The sequence below is a fragment of the Agelaius phoeniceus genome, chromosome 4, assembly GCF_051311805.1.
Source record: "Agelaius phoeniceus isolate bAgePho1 chromosome 4, bAgePho1.hap1, whole genome shotgun sequence".
In the NCBI taxonomy this organism is placed as follows: domain Eukaryota; kingdom Metazoa; phylum Chordata; class Aves; order Passeriformes; family Icteridae; genus Agelaius; species Agelaius phoeniceus.
The window spans coordinates 13,401,387-13,427,217 of NC_135268.1; the positions used below are offsets into that span (position 1 = coordinate 13,401,387).

At 45.5% G+C, this 25,831-nt stretch overlaps 1 protein-coding gene across 2 annotated transcripts; it reads right to left on the bottom strand.

The window, feature by feature from the left end:
- Positions 1-1,448: 1,448 nt before the first annotated feature.
- On the bottom strand, positions 1,449-24,625 carry G3BP2 (G3BP stress granule assembly factor 2). Of its 2 annotated transcripts, XM_054632765.2 has the most exons (12): positions 24,435-24,625; positions 17,469-17,587; positions 15,367-15,448; positions 14,574-14,747; positions 13,547-13,637; positions 12,531-12,633; positions 10,767-10,947; positions 9,702-9,800; positions 5,829-5,931; positions 5,448-5,576; positions 5,145-5,263; positions 1,449-4,384 (listed from the first exon to the last, which is right to left on the bottom strand). In XM_054632765.2, the coding sequence occupies exons 2-12, from the start codon at positions 17,561-17,563 to the stop codon at positions 4,112-4,114; spliced, it is 1,449 nt and encodes a 482-aa protein (XP_054488740.1). In that variant the 5' UTR covers positions 17,564-17,587; positions 24,435-24,625; the 3' UTR covers positions 1,449-4,111. The 2 variants fall into 2 exon arrangements, with proteins under 2 accessions (XP_054488740.1, XP_054488741.1); XM_054632766.2 differs by lacking the exon at positions 9,702-9,800.
- Positions 24,626-25,831: the final 1,206 nt, after the last annotated feature.

Below are 25,831 nucleotides of genomic sequence, written 5' to 3' on the forward strand. Positions count from 1 at the left end.
AACAGCAAGTGCTGCACCACCAAGATGTCTCCTTTCAGCTCAGGCCCAGGGAACAGCAGGCAGAGCACAAGCCAAAGGGACAATGACTTCCTAATCTGCTTTTCTTCCCCTTGCAAGAAGCCAAGCTTTAAGCAGACATCAATGGCTTTCCCAAAGATTACCAGGCAGCCTGCTATCTTCCTCTACCATGTCCAAAAAATCACCATTCCAAGCTGGAGTTCTCCATGACATGTAAAAGCCCAGCAGTCACTGTACTGCAAAGGCTGCTGTACAAGCACTGGGCTTTGTAAAGGTCCCGGAGCGTGGGCACTGCCAGGGAATGGGGGAGGCCTGTGCAGCACCCAGCAGGTCACTGCTGTGTGACAGAGGGCTCTGCAGCACCCAGCAGGTCACTGCTGTGTGACATCCCTCAGCTGGCCTGGCATTTCCTCTCTTACCTGCACTAAGGCCGTCATGCCAGCTCCAATGCTGATGGAAGGTGCTCTTGAACAATCTGAAATACACAAGACTTCGTGGCACGAGTGAAAGCAGGTCCTGGTTGACCCTGTGGAGTTTGAGACACCATTATCTCCTGCCCTTGCCCTCAGCCCCAGATAACATGAACTAGCACAATTTATCTCACAACTCAAGGCACCAAGGTCTGGAAGCTGCAGGCCCTCATCGCTGGCACAGGGGATCGTGTTTCTCTGGAGATCTCTGGAGATCAGCACACCTTGTAGCTGTGGAGGGCGCTCCTCTGAGTTTTTGGCGACTCTGGCTTTGGGACTTCTACAGGATCCAGGTTTTTCATTCCAGTATTCCAGCTCACAAGACTGTATTACTTTTCAGTCACTTCCTAACTGCCTTTTATCAGGAAATATTACAGGCAAGACATGCCCTCAACAAGATACAGCCAACAGCAACTAACAGGAACTTCAGAGATTCCATGATTCAGCCACACCTTATCCATGAGCAGTGCAAGAATAACCCTTTTACCAACCTTTCTGGGTAACTGCCAACAAGCAAAAGAAGTAAAAAAACAGGAAATTGGGGGCAATCACTTCTGCACCATCAAAACTCAATGACACTACAGTGGAGAGCAAGCAACTCTAGTCTGTTTTTTTAAAGACAGCTCAGCTCACATTCCTCCCAGCACCACTGCAATAACCATTTAAGCTGTATCCCGCAGCCAGATGCTGCAGCCTGGCAGAGTGTGGAGGAATCCTGGCTGGGACACATCTGAGAAGAGTCCCAGAGAAGCTCACAGCCTCCCTGGCCCACACACACACACACACCCCAAGGTGAGAGAAACCACCAAAGTCAAACGCTTGAAAGCACATGGTGCTGTGCTGCTGCAGCTTGCCACTGTCCCCGGCCAGGTCAGCAACGATGCTCTTACAATCTTTTCTGTGAGTGAGGGGTGCCAGGGCTCTACAGCCACCTGCATGCAAGAGAATTAGGGACATGGATAAATGCTGCAGACATCAGTAGTTTATTGGCATGTTTAGTCAAAACACATTCAGAATGGAAACTTAAAAGTAAAAATACTTTCCACCTGCAACAATGAAACTAGAATCTACTAGCATATAATGCTCGACAAGTTACAGCAATAAAGATGGTAATCCACTGTCTCGAATACCTACTAAAGTCAAGATGGTCAGCCAAGTTTGTTGAAGTAGAACCGTAATGACAAAATACTCCCACCATTCACAAATCAGCGACTAACATTTATGGTCAGTGAATCCCTTCCTTTGCTCTAAGAGGTACATTTACTATTGAGAGGGTCAAGAACACGTAAGAGTCCACAATACAGCAGGTGAGCTATCACCATGTAAACTTCTCTGGATGATGTTCCAAGGGTTCGTGTCACTCAAACAAGAAGCAAGCCAAAAAGCAGAATGGCTCAGGAGCTTTTTTTACTACTCCGTTTCTGTTGTCAATTATTTCCAGTGCCATTTGCCATACAAATGAATTGTATGGTTAGGTGGCAGTAGAACACCACAGCATTACAGAAGGAAAAAAGAACCTTCAGGCTACACAAACCACACTGGTGACAAACTGCTAACTGATGCCAGCAATTTGTCCGAGGGCTTCAAACCTAAGGAGTGGAGTTGTGTGGCAAGCAGTTCAAGTACTACAGATTTCCAGGTAACAGCTGAAATGGCAAGACCTTCAACAAAAAACCTGAAATATGAAAATGCCAATTGCTAGAAATGTGTCCCAGAAAAGAAAGTGTATGAAAATAGTGCAAGACTTACCATGGAACACAGAAGAACTCAAGTCTGGGAGAGAACAGACACAGATGCCACTTCCCCTTGCCTAGCATATCAGAAAAGATGAGCAAAATCTTCCACATTACTCCAAACCAGCAAATGATTGCATAATCCAGAGCCAGACTGCCAGGATGTCCTCCCTGCTTTTGCTGAAATTGCCTTTCTTCTTTAGCTTGAAGCCTTCCACGTTCAGCAGCAGCTGTTGGTGGTCCCACCTTTGCCCGGCCGCACGCACAGGCACCCCTTTGCTCTGAGCCCGGAGCCGTGGCTCAGCACAGGGCCCGCACTGGGCCTGCCCACACTGCCTGCTGCAGCGGCAGCTTGTGGGAATGTGGGACATCAGCCACCAACACCTCTTCACAGACAACCCACCGGTCACACTGCACAAGGGCACGCCTCCTTTCTATCCATAGGGCCAGAGCCACGTCAGTGTCAACATCAGCTGATAGTTATGTGCAAAATGAGTACAAGTTTTTAAAAAAGTGCAACTGGAAAATGCAAGAACGTAAGAGCTGCTGTTTAGTTCTCTGAAAATTGCAGTATCCCCGTTTGATAAGCTCACCCTCACAAAGGATGCTTAGGTCTACCCATTATGAGCTGGCCAGAAGCGTCCACCATTCTCGACTGACTTCTGAAATTCAGGTCGAAGAGAGATTAGAACTCCACTTGCTTTAACTCTGACACTGATTAAAGAAAAGAGACAACCTGGAGACTACTCGGATGCCTTCATCCTCCCTTCCCCCCCACTGCAAAAAAAACCAGGCAAACTTGTTAATTGAAGAGCAAGGTGGATGATCACTTTAGCAACGTTTACTCATTGAAAGATACTGCAATTTTTTTAATACAATTTTCCAATTATTTAAATGCTTTGCAGCTGCTTGGCTTTGCAGCACAGTACTTCATACACTATACTGTACAAAATCACCAGCAAGACTGGAATGATGTATTCATAGAAGGCACCATCATGCTTATTACATTACCAGAGAACTCAAATACAGTCAAGACAAGTTTCACTGTACAACGCTTCTCGAAGGGGGAAGGGGAAGGAGGTGTGTTGAGCAGCCATCCCTGCACTGAAGAGGGGCAGATAGAAAAATCTGATGTGAGCTATCAAACTTGTTGCACACTCAGGGCTACGACTTGGAAACTCTGGGTTCTGGTTACAGCTAACTGGATTCCTTCTGGAACAAAGGTGTAGTCTTATTAAGGTTTGTGTGTGTACAGAGGTTGGTCACAGCAAGCAGAGCAGATGCCCGCATCGTTCCCCAAGCTATTCTGTCTGAGTAAGAGGATGAAGGTTTTCCCTCCGATGCCTCCTGCAGCTGTCAGTATAAATGAGTTCAGAGGACCCATTAGTGCATTTTGATGAGTGCGTAAACACGAGTTTGTTTGGAGCCGAGTGTTCTAAGAAGGAAAAAAAAAAGGCAAGCTTCTCCAATTGCACAAATTGCACTATTTGTGTTTCCAACAGTAGTAGGCAGAAACGGTAACACTTACACAAAATGTGCAGCAGAGGGTTTTTGACTGAAAGGACCTGAATTCTACTGGGCATGTCCTTTAGTTCAACTTCTGTTGCAGATAGTTAACCGGTCTTTTCTTTTGTTTCTTTTTCTTTTTTCTTTATTTTTTAGTCTTCAATTCTCCACGTATACATTTATAAATTAAGAGTGTGACTCCTGTTGTGAAACTGGGGAAAAAATGTCCACCTCAATTTAAACTGGAAACCAAAGGATGTTTTCACATCAAAGAAACGATCAGAAGGGCTGTGTCACATTCCAAAGCTAAAAAAAAAATTAACAAGAATGCAAACACGATGGGTAATGTACCACTGCCAAGACTGTCTGCCCACAGTGGAGACTTCAGCGACGCTGTCCAGTGAAACGGCCTTCCATCTGCCCGGTTCCTCGTCCAGAGCCAAGTTTCTGTGCCATGCCACCCCGTGGAGGAGGTCCTCTTCCGTCCCGGTCCCGCATCATGCCGCCGCCCACTATCCCGCGGGGCCCCCCCGGGCCTCTCTCATTGCGGCGGAGATCCCTGCGCTCATCACCGCCACCGCGTGTCTCCCGCTCGCGAGCGGCTCTGGTTTTTTTCTCTTCCACGTTCAGGCGCACCTCCCCGCGGAACATTATGGGCTTGTGGGGAAAAGCGGTCAGGCACACGTTAGTCACCATGGCACTAAGCCCTTTCCATGCAAGGCACACGAACGCTCTGCACTGGCTGTGGGCACCAGCCTTCCTGCACGTGCATGCCCAACACGAACATGACCTGTTAGGGGTTCCCTGCAGCATGCAGCCTTAGCCCTGTGGAATGCCATTCTTACATTCACTCGGGCAGGCAAGGAATTAAAGTGCTTGTCTCAAGCAGAAGCAGCGTTGTCTTTAGCCTCTTCACTGCCAGCTTTAGTCTTTCCACTTCAGGGTCCAAGCTCCTGAAGAATTGCTCTACTAGGTCTGACTCCCACACCATAGAAATGAAAACTGCTGCTTTCTTCCCTCCAGCTCCTCAAAGCAAAACTGCAAGTTACCCTGCTCCCTCCTCTCAACCCTAGGGTGCAGAATTCAGAGATCCATGTGATGCTCTTTGAAAGGTAACCTGTTCCCCTTTCAGCTAAAGGTTCTCTAAAAGTAAGTTCTGAGCTCTGTGTGGAGCACTTGTGTAGAGGTAAAAACCCCAAATTCCACATGGTGCAGCTTGAGGAACACTGGCAAAGCTTTTAAAGCTACACAGCACTCCTGATAGAATGGCTATGCCAAAACTGTTTTTCTTTGAGCTGTTTTTGAATGCCAGAGCCAATGGCAATGCAAACTAGGATGGCCCACAATACTTGTTTAGGTTTAAGCCTTTTGGTCCATCCCTGGAAGGGGATACTCAGTACCCAATGCCAATACTTACTTTTGCAACTAAAATTCGCTGGACCGGCTCAGAATCGTCAAACACCACGAAACCAAAATTAGGCAGTTTTCCTCCCACTCCCTTAGTATTTATGCGAAGTTCTACCACATTTCCAAAGCCTGGAGAAACACAAGGGAATAGACACTTTATGAAAACCCACAGTGCCAGCTCTACCCTCTGCTCGTTCCAGACATCTGTAGTGTGGCACTATGTCAAAGCTTACTCATGTAGTCCAAATCAGTGTTACCTGACTTTTTAACCCAGTTTTCCATCTTAGTCCCCACAGCTGGAATCACTACTTACTCATGAAGAACTCTTTCAGTTCACTCTCATCAATATCGTGTGGCAAGTTCCCAACAAAGAGCTGGTGGCTGTCTGGATAGCGAATTATCCGACGATTATCCGACTCGTTCTGCTCCATGTCTCCCCTTCCTACCGTCAACACAAAGAGGAAAGTAGAACCACTGAGGTTAAAAGATGTGTGTAAACCCCACATCTAGGGGCAGCAATAAGCATATTCCCTCTCGCCAGCCTGGACTCCAAATCATGCTCCCTCATTTCTGGCTGAAGGCAGCAGGCACAGGCAGTTCATGATCAGCCAGGCAGACACAGGTAAACACAAGGCCTCAGCAGACACCTTTCCTTCACCCTTCCCAAGCAGTCACACAAGCTCATCCATGTTACCTGGCCGAGGTCCTCGTGGTGGAAAACCTGGTCTTTCCCTGGGACGCTGCTCACGAACGCGAGGAGGTTGAGACTGAGCTTCAGGTTTAGTTTCCACTCTTGGCTAAAAGAGGAGAATGTGCATTATTTAACACTGGCCTGGTAAAAAAAAAACAAAAAAAACCAAAAAAAAACCCCAAAAAAACCAAACCAACAAAAACCCCAAATTCACAAAACCCCCCACAACACAAGACATGGGTAAGTGGCATGCACAAAACAAACTCTGGAAGATAGACATCGGTGTCAATGTGTTTGGGAGTGGTTTTTTCACCTGTCTAAATTCCTCTGTACCAATCCAGGACTGCAGTGTTCATTTATCACTGTTAAAAGGTGCAAAGCAAACATCTCTCAATCAGAGCATCTCCCCAAAACATGGCTAAGGGGAATTTTCCATGTTTGACAGGGCATTGAGACCCCAACGTTCCATTATTCGCAAATCCCTCAGCCTGACTTAAATTGTAGAGGGCATAAAGCTTCCTCAAGCCAAGCTCAAACTTCATGGATTAGGAAGTAGTCCAAGATGAACGCAAAGAGACGGACAAATCAAAGTTCTGTCCAAGTCCCCAAGGAATTGTTTCCCTCCAGTGCAGAACAGCTGTATGAAAACTATCAAAAAGAAAGAGGAGAACAAAAGCCCCTGGAAGTATTTCCTGAAATGAGTTTCTACAGACTACCTCTTAGGATATGATTCACCTTTCCTGATGTCAGGACCATGATGCTCAAAGTACACCCTTCATATTCAGGTACTAGAACACCCATTCCCATTTTTTGCAAGCTAAAAATTTGCTTTATGAGAAATAGACAGAACAATAAAAATGTTTCTATGCAGACTACTGGTCACTGAAGCAATTCACAACATTTTTTAAATTCCATTTCTGTACAACAGTTAAGCAGCTGCTGGTTTGCTAGGTTCTTATCTCAGAAAAACAAAACTATCCTCAGGAGCACAAAAATACACAAGTAGCCTGCAAGTAAGATTGAACACAAGGTGAACAGCTATAGGCCCAGACTGCTGGGGAGAAGTAGTTTATATTAAACATCTCCCTTATTTTCCTTTAAGGACTCAGGACAACTGGCAGCTCCAGACAGAGCACTTCACAGGGGAAAAAACCTGGATTTCACATGCAACATGCAAGTGTTACACACCCAACAAATGTCTTAGCCCTCCTGTCACTTGTGCTCCATGCAGCTAGGCATTAGTCTGTCCTTACAACACTTCTAGGATCACTTTTTAAGAACAAGCTTGGAAAATCAGTCTTCCTGTTAAATCTTGCTCCCTTCTATTTTGTGAGTCACTGGAGCTCCTCCGCCATCTTTCACTCCCATATCTTGAGAACATCATAAATTACACCTCAAGAGCAAAACTTGATACCTTCAGACCCCCTTTTCTTGGATACTCATGGCTATCAGGCTTAAACTCCTGCTAAGTCACTGATGTCCTGCTGTTAAATCCCAAGTATAACAGCGACCTTGAACCTGCCTGCTTTGTGTGTCACTGATCTTCTCAGCCAGCACACAAACAGCTGATCTCTCTGGTTGTTTTCTAAGGAGTCCCATCCTTTTCCATAGAAAAAGGCTGCCTCAGTGCCTCAAGAGGAAAGCCCTTGTACAGAACTCTGCTCCCCAAAACACTGCCACAACCGGCAGCACCACAAGACTCCAGATCAGGGCTGCCATTTGCAGCCCAAACACCAGCTCGTTGCAACTTACATCTTCCAGCATGTCCCAGCAAGCAGAGTGGATGGAAGGACACTGAGTAAAGAGTTCAATAAACCCCAATTACCACAGGAGCCAAGAATGCCACAAACCTCAGCCTAGCAGAGCTTTGACAGCCATTAAAGAAAAGGTGGCACTGTCTCTTCTCTTCAGGAGCTCACACGGGGAGGGAAAGGGACTCTCCCCAAAAGACATGAATCAGGCCCTGCCTACCCCTGCCTCTCTGCAGCCCTATGACAAACAATGCAGTAATAAAAATGGGAAGTAAAAGTAACTGAAAATGCTGAAAATAAGGAAAAGTCCTAGTTTATCAACATAGGCAGGCTGATTTCTAATCATCTACAATTAGAAAAACAGCAAAAAATGCTGACCTGTTTCCCTCCACAGCTGTAAGGAAACAGCCTTGTGCAGTCCTTTGAGGAGTTAACACTACAGGGGCTGTATTTTTAACTTAATAGTGGGGAGGGGGGGCGAAACTGGAATGATGCAGAGAAAAGAGTGAGCAGAGCAGTTATTTCTCAGTAACATCACTGACACCAGCTACAACAGCCTCTCAAAGGAGCCACTCACCCACCCACCACGGCATCTTCTGTCCTTGTTTACATGCACAGTGTCTGGCACTAATGGATCCCTGAAAATAGGAAAAAGCTGCTACTGATTTGCAGCTCCTTGTTCAGGTGCCTTTTCTACCCAACTTCTACACACTGTGTCTAAAATACTTTCAAGAAAAGAAGCTCAGAACTGACTTAATTGCAGCTACAGAAGAGCTGAAATTCCTGCTATGTCAGTATTGTTCAGAAACTTCCACACAACCATTACTTAAAACACAAAGTCAAAGATAAAGAAATCAAAAGGCACAAAGCACAACAAGCAACAGAGGCAACACAGAGGAGTTTAAGGGGACATCTATAAACTATCTCCTGCTCTCTTGGACAGATCACTTGAAATTATTTTTGCAGCCACATTACAACCATCCACCTTTTCTGTGGCAAATAAATTAAAACCAATTTTGGCTCTGTGTAAGGAAAATCTATCCTGCACTAGAAAACCCAGTTTTTACAGGTTAAATACCACCTAGGTATTCAAAGCTGATGAAGACAGACAGACTTCCCAAATCATTCCATAGCCTTTATTTGATGTCCTTGATAGTCCCAACAGACCAGAAGCAACACCACGCAGGGTGTTGGGTTTTTTTGGTTAATTTTCTTTCATTTTTCTCTTTTTCTTCCCTGTTTCCTTTTTAACATGCATTTAAAGCATGAAGGCTAGTCCTAGACAGAGATCTCTCTGTTACCACAAAATTGAGAAGAAACCAGTGCAAGAGGAACAGCTGCAGCAACACAGCTATTCTACTGAAAATTGCAGCCTCACACAAAGGCTGGACAGAAGCAACTCAAGATACAGCACTCCAGCACACCCTGTCAATGCACGGGGTCAAGGACACATTTTCTGGTTTGAGCACTTTCATACAGATGGAAGAAGCTGAATTGAGAGTCTCAGAAGGTCTCACACCACCTCGGCATGAGCAGGACATGAACTTTCACCGGGTCAAACTCGCTCTCCTCTTTTCCCTCCTCACCCAGTCAACCTAGGAATGGGAAGATAGCATTGTCCAGGCAAGGAAATGAGAATCCTTCCATTCCTCACACAGTCATAAGTTGGTACAGGGTTCTGTGATAAGCTGATTATCCAAAGATAATGAAATCCAGCATAGTCCTGTGGATGTTAGCCTTACAAGGCAATCTTGCACCTCAGAAATGATGCACTCTCTTTTTACTGCTGGGCCATTTCCACCAATGCCCTTTTCAAACACACTTCAGAAAAGTAACATTTTGTGGGGAATTGGTGTTTCCCCTTTAAACCAAACCATTAAGTTAGGTAAAAAACCCCAGGAGTGATTTCCTGTTTCCACAAGGCCAGATTTTAACATTACCATCACCCAAAGTTCCACCAGTTACACGTTTGTGGCTTTACTTGTGACAAGGAGGTGAGTGCATTAACATTTAAGACACAATTAATTTGTGCAATTTAAGTTAAACAAGTTGATCTGTTAATTTAAAAAACTGAAGCAGTTTGCAGAAGTAATGAGACAATCCAAGGTGTTCACAGATGGGTTACCTGTGAGACTGGTGCTTTAACATGGGGTGGAATTCCAGAGGAAGAAACAGTACCACTAGGAGGCAGGTTTTTACTGGTCACTGAAGCCCAAGAGAAAGCCTGCAGGAAATGCAACAAACCTAGGCTACTAATCACGGCAAACCACTGACATTCCTACAGGGAAACTTGGCTGCTAAAAACACACTTTTGGTTCATATCTGACTATTAAATAATGGTTGTGCAAGCATACAACGGAGGTACAGAAGAGTCTGCTGTCCCAGCTGTCTGTGGATTCCAATGGCATGGAACAAGCGTGTACCGTGCCCACTGTCGCTACTTGAGTGAGCCCAGTGCCCTCAGCATTCCAAGAAAACTGCTTTCCATCATGTAACCAAACCTAGGGCTGAAAACCCTGTAGTTTCAGTGTCTTTTGCATAAAGAAAGGGAGCGGATGCCTGAAGTTACAATCAAAAATGGAGAAGAGAAAAAGGAGTGGAAAAAAAATATGGGAGACATGCTGGGGCTAGAAAAGGACCTGGCTCCAGCTCTCCCTGGCTGCTCCCAGCACTCTGCAAGCCTGCAGGTTTTAACCACGCCAGAGACCAGAGGATGCACCGTGTGCACTCTGGTTTCTAAGATTAGGCATCCTGCCTCCAGGAGACACTCAGTGCCCCCACATTGGTTTTGAACCTAGGCTGCAGCAGTTCTACAAGCATCAGTGTGCTCCATGTATTTTCAAGGAAAGAGCAGCGGTTCCCATTGTATGAGATTTTTTTGGCAGTGGTAGCCACAGGTGTTTTCTCAACATGTTAACTGCACAATTAAAAATATCTACACATGCATATACCCACACACACACTTTACAAGAAGAGCTTAAAATCTACTATAGGTGATGAGCAGCACTTAAAAATAACATTTCTATTTTAGTGAAACTTCACATTTTTACAAGTTCAAAGGTCAAGCCTAGTTGTTCATACAGCATGACACTAAAGAGAGGTACCAGTTTAGGCACCCAAAAAGGCAAAGTTTAAAGGCCAATCCAATTTCCATCTGCACTTAGTAGCACAGATGTGACCTGTAACTAACCTTTGGTGGTTCTTGCGGTAGTGAAACAGGTTCTACAGGAGGTGGAGATGGAGATTTCTCTTCTAGTTCCTCAAGGGTCTTTTCTTCCACTTCAGCTTTCAGCTCCTCAGCTTTTGTTTCAGATTCCAATTCTGGCTCAGGTTCATGAGAAGATTCTTCCAGTGCCTCCTCTATCCCATTGCTGCAATAGCCAAATGCATTTGATGAGCTAGCTTATCAATTGCTTTGCATTTTGTCACATTTTGTAAGTGTGCTATGGCAACAGCCCTGCTATGAAAAAGATCACTGTGTCTCCATTTGCTACAATGGGGTCTGTACATATACAATACAGAGGGAAGTGAAGCTGTACTCCCCTGCTGGGTAAAAAACCAGATTTTACTTCTGCTGAAGCAAAGACATTTCTACAGTTCTCTGCAGAGAATCACACAGCCTTTTAACCCTGGAGAAGAGGTGCTCAACTCAAGCATTGCTGCTTCTAAAAGAACACGAACACAGTGAGGACCAATGGACAATTAAGCTACACACATAACCAAAGCCAATTCTGGAATGAAACCTACTGTTCCTCTAACAAACTGCTACACAGCTTCCTTACCAAAGCAGCTGTGAGTCCCATTTACAGAAAATCATAGGCAACTTCTTCTGTGCTCTGTGTGGTTGAAAGGTAGGGGATCTGAACATCTCCTCTCTCCAGCCACCCAGAATGCTACCTTACCTCCAGTCACCTCTGTCTATGCAGCTCCTGCTGCAGGCCACCACACGCCCAAGTGACTCTATGATGATCAATGCCTTTACAGCCCCTTTCCAAATGACACAGTAACCCCAAAACAAGAGCTGACTTTGTGCTCTAAGGCATCCAAAACTTACTGCATTATCCTGAGCAAGCCCCTGCCAGAATCCCACCCCTTTTCCATCAGGTTTCTCATGAGAAGCATTAAGTAACTTGTGTTTAGTATTACCACTGATGCACTCAGCAGGTATTGTCTAGTGATGTCATACATGTTTTTTTAACAGGGGAACCAGAAAGTCAGTTCTGGCCATCATTACACCACTCCTATGTTTCATAAAAAGGACAGGGTTTGGTGTTGTTTGTTTCTTTGTATTTGTGGGGGGTTATTTGGTTGTTTCTTTGTATTTTTCTTACAAAATCATAAATATATTTTTTTCTTTGATCTGGCTTAGATTTGCAGACACTCAAGACAAAGACCTATTTTTCCAAGAAAGATGAATAGCAGGCTCTCAAAAAGTACATCTTTCTCTCAGCTCCAAGTGATCCCCAAATTTGAGTAAGATATCAAGATATCCCTGCTCAGTGCAAGGGGTTGGACTAGATGACCTCTAAAAAATCCCTTCCAACTCAAACTAGTCTGTGTTTCATCAACCATCCTTTTGTTAATGTACCTGTGACCTAAGTCACATCATTCCAAACCTTCTGCTCCAAGCTTGGATTACAAAGATTCCATTAAGTGTGTATATACATGGGGGTGGCTCCCTTTTCATCTCACTTTTGAGACCAGAAGTGAAAATAACTAACAAACATTAAAGAATACCCCATTTCTTCTCTTCAATAAAGAAGGAATGCAATGTTATGTAATGTTATAATGTAATGTTTATATTCAAAATAATGTAATGTTAACACAGATCCCTATCAAGCTAAGAATTTTCCTAAACTACCTGTTAAATCACATACAGAACCTAAAGCCAAAGCAATTCTGTCTGTGGTCTTTATTAAGAAAGCAACTCCATATAATAAAAAGGATTTCTTACGTTACAGGATGGTTTTCATAATAAGTACTGCTTGCATTCTCTTGCACAGGTTCAGGTGATGGTTGTCTTTCCTCCTGCTCTTCTTCCACCTCTTCCTCAGATTCTGACACAAAAAAACCAACTGGTCATCTCTTATGGATCTCCACATGTGTACACAAGTCACAGTTAAAATAAAAGCATATTAAGTTAGCAGCAATCAAAAGAAAGCTCCACCAACAAAATATGGTAAAATGAGCTGCAAAAAAAGAATGGAAGAGGCTGCCTCTCAGTCAAGAGGCTGGGCTGTTTATGATTTTCACAAAAAGAGGAAGCTAGAGACATATTACTGCTAAGAAGTTCAGGGAGGAGGTTTGGGGCTCTTTTAAAGCAGGTGCTTTTCATATGGTGGCAGTGAAAGAGAAGGATTGCACTATTACCTCATAAATCTCAGTGCCTCAGACTAAGAAGATGAACCTCAAATACAAGGATGATTGCCTAAAATGCTTTGTTCCACAGAAATGAGATGAACAAACTCCAGAAACCACCCAGTGAATACATGTATACATGTTCTTGCTACACTGTGATTTGCTCAGAGGGGAAAAAGCCCAACTCAGGTACATTTCAGCCCTCAAGCAGCAATGAATTACTGAGTGTGAGGATGACATGAAAATGAACTATGTGTCATATCTGAAAACCAGTAAAGACTTTTCTTCAAATTGCACACAAATTTGACTGATCACAGAACACAAGTGTGCCTGCTGCAGCAATGGCAGCAGAAGTCCTGCTGCTCACTTCTTCCATTCTCTGTCAAGCCTCACCCTCTGTGAGCCAGTTCAGCCCTTCAGCAAACACAGCACTACTACAGGACCTTCATTTTCTAGAACATTTTAGACCACAGAGCTTCAGTAACAACACCTCTGTGCCCCACAGCAGGCAACACAGTTTGCATTCCAACATCTCCACAAACACATCTGGCAGCTCTGCACACAGAGAGAGGAACAAGAATGACACAAACCCTACACACGAGTCCTTCTCACCTTCATCAAGTTCTCCTTCTGAATCCCCAAATACTTCATCTTCGTACCTGAAGATATCATTATGGACATAGAACTTGTTTGGAACAGATCCCTGTAAAAGAGGAACATGCAGTGGTTAGCATATATGGCGTATCAGCAGACAACCCAAGGATGGACCACAGACCTAAGTTTCGGGGTACACACTGACATTATGCAATAGGACTATGCCATTGAAGTTATTTTCTGAGTTATTTTCTTTTTCTCTAGGCAAACAATTGAACAATAGCTTCTGCCCAACTGAAAAAGGAAGTCTGAAGCAGAATAAAATCTGCTAATTTTGTTAAGTCACAGCAATCATAGATTTTAACTAAGTGTACAGCCCCTGAGTTTCATTGAGGAATTTCAATTGTCTCTACTACAAAAACTTCACAATGAAAACCCTGAACTTCCACAGGGTGGCCGTATGCTTACAGCACTGTGCAGGGAAACAATGGAGAAATTCAACATGAACCTAAAACATTAATCTCCAACCACACATTAGTTTGTGATGCAGCAGGGGGAAAGAAGTAGAAAGAACACAAGACACCTTCTACCTGTACACAGCTTTTCTCTCACCAAGAGCTAAATGTGAGCAGTAACTTGTGCATCCCATACTCCCCTTTGCCATTAGACTTGAAACTACACAACTACAGGAGAGATTTGATCTACAGAGTTGAATCTTGTTTTTCAAAAAAATTATTTGTGCCAATGGCAGCTCCCAAATGCAAGCTTCAATCTTCTTGGTATTACTGCTGTAACATTTCAAGTCCAAGGAAATAAAACAGCTCAGGATGGGTCCAATACACTAGTTTCTCTGCACTCACACTCTGTGATACTCTCCAGACCAAGTTTGAAAGCCAGATCCTTTTTTTTTTTTTTTAGATCCAGATCCTATTTATTTTTTAAAGCCTATCCTGTTTTTTGTCCCAGTATGACAAATGGTAGCTACAGGTGAGGTCAGTTTTTTCCACCATTATCTGAAGTGTGACACAATCTCACATATCCTTACTTCTGGAGCAAGCACAAAAGTCTGCATGAACTTCCTCATGGGCTGCCCGTTGTTGGACAGCTCTCCCATGACCTGCACGACCACCCCATCGCTCAGAGTGGCGTGGGCATCCACGTGACGGATCTTGGTGTGGCACTCGCTGAACTGCAGGGACATCACCTTCTTGTGGATCTCCTACAAACAGACAGACACATTTCAGCTGCACTGAATTCTGTACAGAGCTTTACACCTTCTACCTCCCTGAGTCTCAACTAAGCCCAAAAGAGCCCTCCCCTGAGGCTCAAAAGATACATACAGGAATCAAGAAGTGTCTTTCACTGAGAACAGTCTTCCTGAGCTCTCTTAACTTCAAATCTGAACTTTTTCACTAGGATTCAACTATTTCTCAGAGTAGTCAAACCATTCATTTCTTCACATAGTTATGTTCCACTTCAACAAAACTCTGCTCCCACAAGAATATCATGAAACTCACAAAGATCAGTCCTTTCCTGAGGAACTACTTCTAACTGAAACAAGATACATTTGTAGCCCAAATCTATCAGGACCTCTCAATTTTGTTTCCCATTCTAAAGGTATATTCTGCAGCCCAGATGCAAAGCTGAAGAATCAGACACAACTGCCACTGAAGGCAGAAATAAGCAAACAAAACCCCTCAAGCTAATAAATTCCTATCTGTCTCTGAACAGGAAGCAGTATCACAATCCATTACTCACCAGTCAAAGCCACTGGTGAAGAAAAAACCTTGTTTATCCTGAACATTAACAAGGATTACAGGACAAATTTTAATACTCACAGCTTGACCATACACTGCTTCTTGTGGTTTCCCACTGGCATCCAGTCCTCCATGAACATAAGAAGAATTCCTGCCATAAAACCTGCAAGCAAAGAGATGTAAAAATCACAGAAGTGAAAAGATAGAACCAAATCCAAAAAGAATTTTAGCCAAAAGTTGTAGAGCTCAGTGCTTCACAAATTTCACAGATTCAAAAGGCTCCAAGAATACCAGAACAAACAATATTCAGCAGTGCAGTGTGCCCGAGGTGTAGCAGCAAACTCCTACATCAACCTCAACCTTTGGCTTGCTTCCTTTAAGGAAGGTGGCCACTTTGGCTGGAAGGTTCCTCACCCTCAGAACCCCCTGCCTCGGACAGAGGCATCAGCCCAGCGAGGTACCGAATGCTATTCTCTGCACAGCCTTGGCCAGCACTGAGAGAGTGGCTTTGATATTTAACTATGGACACTCACTCCCAGTATTTTTCATACACTTCAGAGTTCCTTTGGCACTTTCATTCCATTTCCACATTTTGAGCCTACAATAGTTTGATTTGATTTGGATTGTTACTGTCAGCTTATAAAGCAGGTGACAAAGGTTTTACATTTTCAGTACATTGATATTAATAGAAAGAAACATTGTATCACCCTATGTTTTTATTTAGGAGCATGCTCTGCCTTGGGGGTGGTAGCCATGAGGTACAGATGCTAATATGCACCTTTATTATCCACCCTTGTATGGCATACGTGAAATGAAGTTGTCATGAAGTACTTGGATGAACTCAGTGTCACACAAGAGTGGCAACAATGGTTTATTCTACTGAACTTAGAAACTCTTTTTAGTTCTACTATTGTGGACATAAAAGCCCAAGACTTTTACTCCCTTGACTATGTCCAGGAAAGATTCTGGGAAATACTAGATTGTTTTCCACAATCATGACTTTGAGCATGGTCCAGCACTTCCTAACAGCAAGGAAATACAGAAACGTAGCTGAAGCAGAGCACAAGCAGATAGGAAAACATCTTTCCTCTAAAAGATTTCCCTCTAAATTCCAAAGCAATCTCTCTGAAAGCCAGCAGTTCTTACCAAGGGCCTTCACAGGGGACCAAGACTTTTAACTTGTTTTTAAGGAACTGCTCCAAGTCTCTGGGTGGCAGAGCCCCCAATTAAATGAAATTAAAGACTTTTGGTTAAGGGGCCAGAAAAGCCTTACAAATTCAACTGAAATGCAACAGGCATTCAACCACTTTGAGTAACACCCCTTTAGAGGGCAAACTGATCTCTGCTGCTCCTGAGGCCTGGGCAAGCTTTAGATAATGACCAGCAATGGGATCCTCTGTGCTCTTCTCAAGCTTTTAGTAGGATGAAACAATAACACTTGTTGTCCTAACTCCCTCACTGCTGCAAAGAGCACATCAAGCACCAGGACACCAGGGAAACCCAAATCTTTATGTGGCAGAGAGCAAGCTGCTGTTGAGACTAACAGCAAGATAAAGAGGAAGCATAAGACTCCCTCCCTGGAGAATATCACTCAGAAGAAAGGTGCAGCCAAAGAACACAAAGGCAAATATCCACATCTGAGCCTGACTGGAAGAAAGGGGCAGTGGTGGCAGAGACTGCAAGGGGCTAGAAAACATCTCATACAAGCAGCTCCAGAACTGAGTAAGATTAAACCAAACCAAATCAAAACCTCTTGGACTCTTCTCTGCAGAGGTAGTTAAGAGAAATTCCACAGGTGCTGTTGTGAGTGACACTTGTGCCACCTCTCAAGTGGACAGAGAATGTCCCTGAGCAGAGAGTAACACCTGCACCAAGGCAGATGCTCAAGAGTATCTATCCAGTCTCCGCAGGTATTTCTGCCATCTGTCCACATTACCATTTTATCACTTTAGAAGCAGCACACTTTTCCACAAAAGAAATATCTTGATAACATGCCATACATGCACATGATCTGACTTGGTTCTAGAGCCTAGGGAGTTCGCAGTAAGATGAAAGAGTTTTCCAACATCCCTGAAGTTAGCCAGGTTCCTTTTCTCCCATACTCAGAAACAAATGTCTGATTCACATCAAACAGGACACGCTTTTGTTCCCACACATTATCACTTGGTGGGTGCAAGGGTTACCTGTGCAAGAAGTCAGGAGCTTTGTTTAGCAGGGTGTAGTACTGTCTCACAAACTCCCGCCCTACGAGCAGGGGACTTGGCTTCTCCATCACCATTTCTTTGGTACTCAGTGTCAAATGCTGTAAGTGAAAATATTCATGTTACTTGGAAAGCACCCCCATGAATCACAACTTCCCCATAAAAGGATAAACATTGTGATATTAGGATTGAAACAAGTATGCATACAGCACCTTAATTCACTAGAAAATACTCAACCAATTCAGGACACCCTCTCCCACCTCTTTTGGGTAAATAAGAAAATTTCAGTCTATTCATGTATTACCTTGATGAAAAGGGAACAATGGGTACAAAGTCCCTTACAGAACAGGCGCTTTGAAAAACATAAAAAACCACCCTGAAATGAACAAACAAAAACCCTGTTAAAAATCTCCTGCACCATTTACTTATCCCTTTGGCTGATGAATGTTTTAAAAGCCCAGTTCAACAGCCCTGCAAAGCAAACAGGAACACACTTTCTTGAGGCAGCTGGTACCTCTGCTTCGAAAGGTTACTGTCACATCTGTAAGATGAAGACAGAGTACCAATATGAAGTAACCATGTGGGCTGGACTCACCCTCCATGAAGACAGGGAAGGGAAACCTCAGAGATGACAAAGCCTTAGGTACTGGTTGTCCAACCTAACTGCATTTCACTTTTGTCATAGCATCTCCTAAGTTGGAAAGGATTTCCAGGGGGTCACGGGCTTCCACCTGCTATGCTCCTACTTACCCATACTGTCCTACAGATCCATCCATGTCATAAAATAATCCTCAGTACTCTGAAACACTTTTTAATGGCTTGCCAGTATCCAACATGTTGCTTTTGCCAGCTCACTTAAGACTACAGTGTCTGTGATCATGAAATTCCCTCCAGTTCTCACACAGATGCTTAATCTACTTTCTCTCTCCAAAAATTACTGTGTATGCAAGGAAACAGGCAAAGAAGTCCAAGTCAAAAATCTGAGTTTCCAACTTGGGAGATAATCCTAGAGTAAGATTTTTGCCTTTTAACCAAAATAACCTTGACCCGTCAATCTGAACCAAGGGCCAACCAAAAGACTGTTTGCAATTACAGGCACACAGCACACAAAGCACATGAAGTGAAACTGGGAGATGAACCTCAGCTTGAGAAGGGCCTCTAATAAAGGCAGAACACACACAGGAACAATGCCATGAACATGTCACATCCTGCATCATAACTGAACTCCGAAGAAAAAAGCCCACATCCTTGGCTCCAATAGTTTACACTCCACGGACAACCCAAATTACCTCAAGCCAGTCATCCAAGCCACAAGACAATACCAAGAAATGCCCCCAAATACAGTTAGTCGGGAATCACACCTGAAACAACAGTCTCAAAAACATGCAGGTAATGCAGAAGGCAAGGCCTGAAACACAAGTCTTGAACCTCCAGATGATAGGGCTATCCAAAATCCTATCATAATATAGCGTTTTAAACAAACCCTTTGATATAAGTCACCAAGACTCTGGAACACAGTATTGGTTTTGCCTCACAGCAAGCCCCAGAGGAAGTAATTATGCTAAATGAGACACAAAACCAAATGTCCAAATACTACGGGACATCAAAGATTTGAGCCCTGTGCATGGATACAAATCCCTTACAGAACGGGTGCTTTGAAAACATAAAAAAACACCCTGAAATGAACTAACAAAAACACTGCAGTTTTGGGTTTTTTTTTTCCCAAAGCAGGAAAGAAAACAAAATATGAATTCTAGGAATTCTACTTAGAAACCAGCCTTAAAAAACAAGGACATCTCAATTTCTACAGGTGAGACTATCCTTTTCTTTGTTCCCTTGCCTCACAGGCAGATGATGAACACAAAATTGGTGAGAGGATCTACACCCTGAGCACCTGGGAGAATACACAAAGATGGAGCCTCATCAGGATATTTTGAAGAACCTGTTAAAAAGCAGATGATGGCCACCACACATTCATATGAATATAGCAAGAAGCAAAGCATACTTGCTAACAAATTTCTGGCATTCCTCAATGAAGACTGAAAATGTCTCTGGGTACAAAAAAAAAATAAAAATCTGTGACAAGCCATTACACTACAGGAGATCTGTATCCCACTACATCTTTGCTTCATTGGAAGCTGTCCTACTTCCTCACCCAGCACCTCTTCCACATTTCACGCAACAGCACCATGGTACTTGACACACATGACACCATCACATAATTTTAGACGATGTCTCAGTACAATCCTTCACTGGTCTCAGTGTTATTTCCTTTCACTATTTCCTGAAAGATCTCAATAGGGATAGCAGAGCCTTAATGAATTGTTCAGGTCTCCCAGGTCACTAAAAGGCAGAGAAATAAAATCAGAGGCACTCCTTGCTAGCAACATGGGTTCCATGGAACCAGGTTTTCAAAAGATTAAAATCTCCACGTGTCCCAGCTAGTACAGCACCTCCCTGAAGTCAAGGACCCGAGCCTTAGCAGGCCCAAGGGGTTTGGAGGGAAACACACCAGTGAAATTTAAGCCCAAAGTCAGGGCATGAGCATCAGCAATTTAAACAGGCCAGATTTACAAAGAACAGGATGTCCATGGATTACCAGGCACCGAGGGAAGTCCCATTGATATCAACACTCTATAAAAGCTCTACTTCCAGTTTCCACCAGCACACACTCAAGAGTCAGTGAACAACAAACTAAGACTCTGAGTGCTCTTCTGAGCTGAATGTAATGAGCCACACTCTTAGATCAGCCTGAGCAGCCATTGAGAGATGGGAACTTATGGCTCAAGGCACTCACGTCCACACTAGCCAGAAACAAAATACTGCTCACCCGCACTGAGGTGGCACCCACCAGAAATCACACACACTCATCTGCTGGCTCCTTTATGGTACAACTGTCTATTAAAATAATCCCTGCACAATGGCCAAAAACCATAAGGCACCTGGACAGGGTAACAGGAACAGCCATGCAGCTGCTGCTCAGCCACAGGCACTCCTACCTACATCCAGGTGACGTAATAACTCATGGACAAGATTTCATTTCCACCTTATGCACTACTTCTAATTCCTCTGTTAGCAGGAAGGCACACTGGATTTCCAGTGCTTTCCTCAACCAAGGAGAATCAGGAGCCACACAAAATATTTTGCAGTACACTCACAAGCTGAAAGGCACAATGCAACACGGAATCTCTTTCTTCCCAAGGCTCAGAGGTGAGGAACCTGATTCCAAAACTAAAGAGCACACATGCACATGCCAGTGAAGTACTCCTTGCTACTTCAACTAGCGTGGTATGACTCAAGTTTATAACAGTAACTTCAGCCTACAGGCAGGATTTCTTTCAGGAGAACAAAAACAATGAGAGAACTGGCACAGAAAGGAATTATTTGCTATGTGCAGGCAAAAATAAGCAAACAAACAAAAGCAGAAAAGATAATTTCCTCCAAAGAGCAACTGCATAGTACTGAAATTCACCTAACACCTTCCAATGGCCATGACAAATAAAGCAAGGAATCAGCCTTTGCAACAAGGCAAAACTGCTGAGGGCTAACAGGATGAGGTGCAGCCCACACGGAGACAATTGTGTTGAAGCACGTGAGAATCAACTACAATCATTTCTCAATCCACAGTCCAGTAAGAGCATGACAAATCATTCAACCTGTAATCATCTTTATGCGCAAAACTTTATTAAGCTGTGTTTGCCTCTTGTTTAACTGAATGAAAAAAATAAAACAAGGAGAAACCAAGCCCAAATCATCATCCATTAGTTTGCACTTGGGCAAAAGAAACAAAAAACAAACCAGAACAAAGCTGAACTGAATTTTGACAGTGGCTGAAGAAAGCATCACCTCAACTTGAACATAACCTCCATCAAGAGAAACTTCTAAGCTTTGCAAGGGAGCTGTGGGCTTCACCACTTGTTTCAAAAAAACCTATTCACAAATAAAATTTTATCTTATTGGCAAGCAAACGTCATCCTCTGAACTAGTCATCCATACATCAATTTGTTCATAACTACAGGCACACAGACATCAAGCTATCGTTTTATATAAATCAGCAACAGCATGGCTTGTTTGTACATCTATAAGCTTGCAACTCTTGTCCAAGTCGTTAATCAGGTTTGAATACACCACTTAAAACGAAAATAAATTTGAGAAAAATGTTCTTGCAGATCAGGAAGATGTTCCCCACACAGCGGGCACACTAAGCAAAGCCACAAGGGACTCAGTGCCACCTCACACACCTCTGGAGCTGAAGGACAACAGAAGGGAAGGGGACAGCAGCTTTCACAATCTTGGACACGTTTGTCCTAAAACTAGATTATCAGTTTTAATCTGCGTTTCTTACAAGTAGACAAGCAAAAAATAATGCCATGCAGGGCGCGCTTGCTCCTGCAATCCATAAGCGCACCTCCGAGAAACCATCGGTGCCACACCTGGAATAAAGCTGAAATTCCAAACTGATGGCCCAGCAGGCCCAAGGCAGGGCATCCCACACACAGCCCTGGCAGGTGCCCATGGACAGGCCAAGCAGCACAAACTGCAAGGGAAGAAACCTGCAAGGGCAATGAGAAGCCGCAGAGCACACCCCAGTATTGCCAGTACCATCCCTGTGCCGCGCTCTGCAAGTCAGCACTCAGAGCATCCTCCATCTGCAGCAAGGACCAGGAACCCTGTGTCATCTACCAGAGTCCCTTTACTTTATGATCTCCTTGACCTCTGTGCTGCATTCTGAACTGGCTGAGCTGAAGGCACAGCACGCAGCTCTTTCAAAACAAGCTCTCCTCAGAGGCTGCTTTAGTTTTGGTTTGTGCTTGGGGTTTTGGGAGGAGTTTAACAGCACCCTGTGTCTTAGGCACATGGCTGCCATAGGGCACCATCCTCCGGGCAATTCAGCTGTGCAGTCCAAAAGGCTCAAGCCCCACCCAAAGAGCAATAACAACAGTGATCTGCTCTGGGGGAGCCTTTCCACCTCTGTGTCATCACCCAAGACCAGGCTCGGTGCCTTTCTCCTAGTGTCTCATCAGATACATCTATTAGTCTGACATACCCATCTTTTCATGCTACTTGAGTTGCAACACATTCTTTATTTGTTAAATGCTCTCAAAAGCAGTGGCATCCAGCACCACAACTACTACAGCAGTAGACTCAAATCCAACACTGTGCTTTAAGGTACGGTGGTTCTCACTGTATTTTCAGTGCTGTGAAATAATCTGAAACGTGAGAATAGATGCTTAATTTGAATCCTCAGTTCCATATTCCTTTACATTCAGAAACACTCATATTGACATCAGCAGTTACATGGTTGATGGACATTTGGTTTTCTCTTCAGTTAAAGCCAGTTTTCAGAGAAAAGATTTATGAAAAAATCACCAAATACAGATCATAATCTCACACAGCAACCCCACATCTGCCAAGCAGACGATTGTAAGAACACTTCCAAAGGCAAACCAAGATGATGTTTCTGACATCCAAGCAACCAGGGTTCACAAGAAGGAGGAATCCTTCAGAACGACAAGCTTTCTAGGGGAGGCATGGCCCTGTACCCACACCCACACCCACAATGGATGCAGAAATGCCTCCCACACGAGAAGTCAAAGCCGGAAGTAAAGCAACACCAGTTTGTCAGCAACCACTTCTCAGCTCCCAATCCAAGCTGACAAATCCTACACTCGCTTGCAGTGCTACAGTAACAGAGCCATGATACATTCAGAAACTTGGGTACAGATTGATATCACTTCCCCTACTTCTCAACTCTTCCCAAGCACCTTGGGCATCTTTACACTTCTTTCTGCAGGAAAGCAGATCACTTGCGCACTCAGCCGAAGAACAGGAAGGCTTCCAGCATGGAAGGCCACAATAACAACATCCATACAACTGACTAAGACTTCCTGGTTGAAATTAACAATAATGTCCTATGCTCTCCTTCCCTCCAGTGATAGTCCTTCTATGCAGTGGTACCTGGAACCAAGATCAAGATCCAGGCTCACCCAGCTACCCAAGGGATGTAAAAGATTTGGTGTGGAGATGCTGCTGGGCACCCACACTGCAACTGCAATGACCTCCAAGGTGAAGGGTGGCAGAAGTCTGAGAACCCTATGAGCTCAACTCAGGTGACAAACGAGAGCAGCTCAGAAAAGATCTACTCAAGGTATCCAGCTCTGCAGAATAAAAGGAGCTCACAACAACTTCTGCAATATCACTCCATGTGCAAAGAGAGCAGCCCAGGTTACGGCAGACGAAAGGGGAAGTGCAGAAAGGTGAGGTCTGCAGAGCTGGGGCAGCCCTTCCAGTCAGGTTGCCACGGCTGTGCTAACTCATAGGAGAGCAGAGGGGCCCGCTGAACCGAGGGTGGGGAGCAAAGGGAGCTTCAGCAGCACGACCGAGGTCGGCGCAGCAGCACCCTGCCTATGCCAAATCCCGCGTACCTCTGGAGGCCCCTGCACAGGGATCGATCCATGAAATGAGACAGGAAGCGGCGCCCGCAGGGCCCAACATCACAGCCAGCATCGCGTAACGCGGGGCTTGGGGGCGCTTTTCCCCGGCCTCCCCGCGCCGCCCGGGGCGAGGCGGAAGAGCCGCCAAGGTGACGGCGAACAAAAGCCGCCTCCCCCCCGCTCCGAGCCGAGGCGGGAGCCAGCGGCCGGGGCGGGCAGCGAAGGGCAAAGCCGGGCCCCAGGGCGCTGCCCAGCGCAGCGCCTCAGCGCCGTTCCCGCCGCTGCTCTCAGCCCGGCGCGCGCCGCTCCCGCCGCTGCCCTCAGCCGCTCACACGCGGCTCCCTTCACGCGCCGTTCCCGCCGCTGTCCTCAGCCCCTCACGCGCCGTTCCCGCCGCTGTCCTCAGCCCCTCACGCGCCGCTCCCTCAGGGCCGCTGAACGGCCGCCCCCGCCCCGCACACAAACACAGCCCGCGCCGGGGCCTACCCTGCCCCCCGCCCCCCACGCCGCTCACCTAAGGGACAAAAGTCTCGGTGCGCGGGGCCAGGGCGCGTTTTCGCCCACGCCGCCGGGAGCTGCGCGGAGCCGGGCGCGGCGAGCGTGTCCCTCGGGCGGCGCGTCCCGCGGCGCGGGCAGCACAGGGCAAGCGGGGCGCGGCGGCGGCGGCGGTGTCACAGCCGGGCGGGCGGGCGGGGGAGGGCGGGCGACCGCGGCTCTCGTGCGTGCCTGCGTGCGCGCGCGCGCCTGCGCAGAGCCGGGAGGCAGGCGGGGTGGCCACGGGAAGGGCGGGGCGTCCTCCGGCGCTGTCCGCCAATCAGCAGCGCGCTGGCGCGATGACGTCAGGGGCTCGCGCGTATTTACTATGGCCGGGATGGAGGCTCCGTCCCAAGGTGTCTGAGTGGCGGCGGGAACGGGGCAGCGGGCAGGGCTGGCTCCGCGCTTTGCTCCTGCCGTGCCTATTCTCCTTCTCCTCGAGTGTCCGTCAGTTAGAACTTTACAGCTTCTCATGGAAATAGAAACGCTTCTGAGTTATGCTGGAATAGAGAACTATCCATGGTTGCAGGTTGAATACCAGGTAACTCCTTCACTGGGTGGCAGAATTTGCCCCTTCGAGTATATTGCATCTCCAAGAGGACAGTTTGAGTGTGTCAGACATCGCTTTTGGAAGTAGCTCGCTTTGTTTCTTGGAGTTGTGAATGTGAGGATGCAGATACTGAAATAAATTTTGGCTTGTGGAAGTAGCTGGGGTTGGTTGTTTCCTGTTTTTTTGCTAAGGATCAGAATCTTGTTATGCTGACTTGAACATGTCAGGTGAGTTCTGCTGTGTGTCTGCCCAGAATGGGCCTGGAATCATCACTGTGGGGAAGGGGAGGAATCTTTCCTAACCTTTAAATATCTCAACACCTTCGGTTTAGGAGGAAGACTTTTTTCTTTTCTCTGCCTTGTTTTGCAGCTGGTGGGCAATGAGGTGTAGGAGGGTCTGGGCCTTTACAAGGGCCGTTGTGAGTGAGCTCCAGCTGGGTTTTGTAGCACTGGCATGCTGCTGGGCAGGCAAGCAGCCAGGGATGCACAGCCCGGGAATGCATGACTGTGCTCAGCGAAGCTGGGGCTGTGTGGTGACTGCAGGCTGGAGTTTCCCTCCTGTGCATCAGGAAACTGCTGACATGGCTGTGGTTGCTATTACTGCCTCGTTATTTGGTGACCAAACCCGACTGAAGGGCTTTTTGTTGCCCAAAAAGTTAAAAACTCTCTGGGCCGTGTGCTGGGTGGTTAATTTAATTCTGTATTTGATAAGGAAAATGAAATCCTCTAAGCTCTTGATTTAAACTGTCATGTGTGAGGGCTTGTCTCCCTGGAATTAAATGAACTGATGGTATTGGTACTTTCTGTGCCCATGTGCTGTGGCTGCAA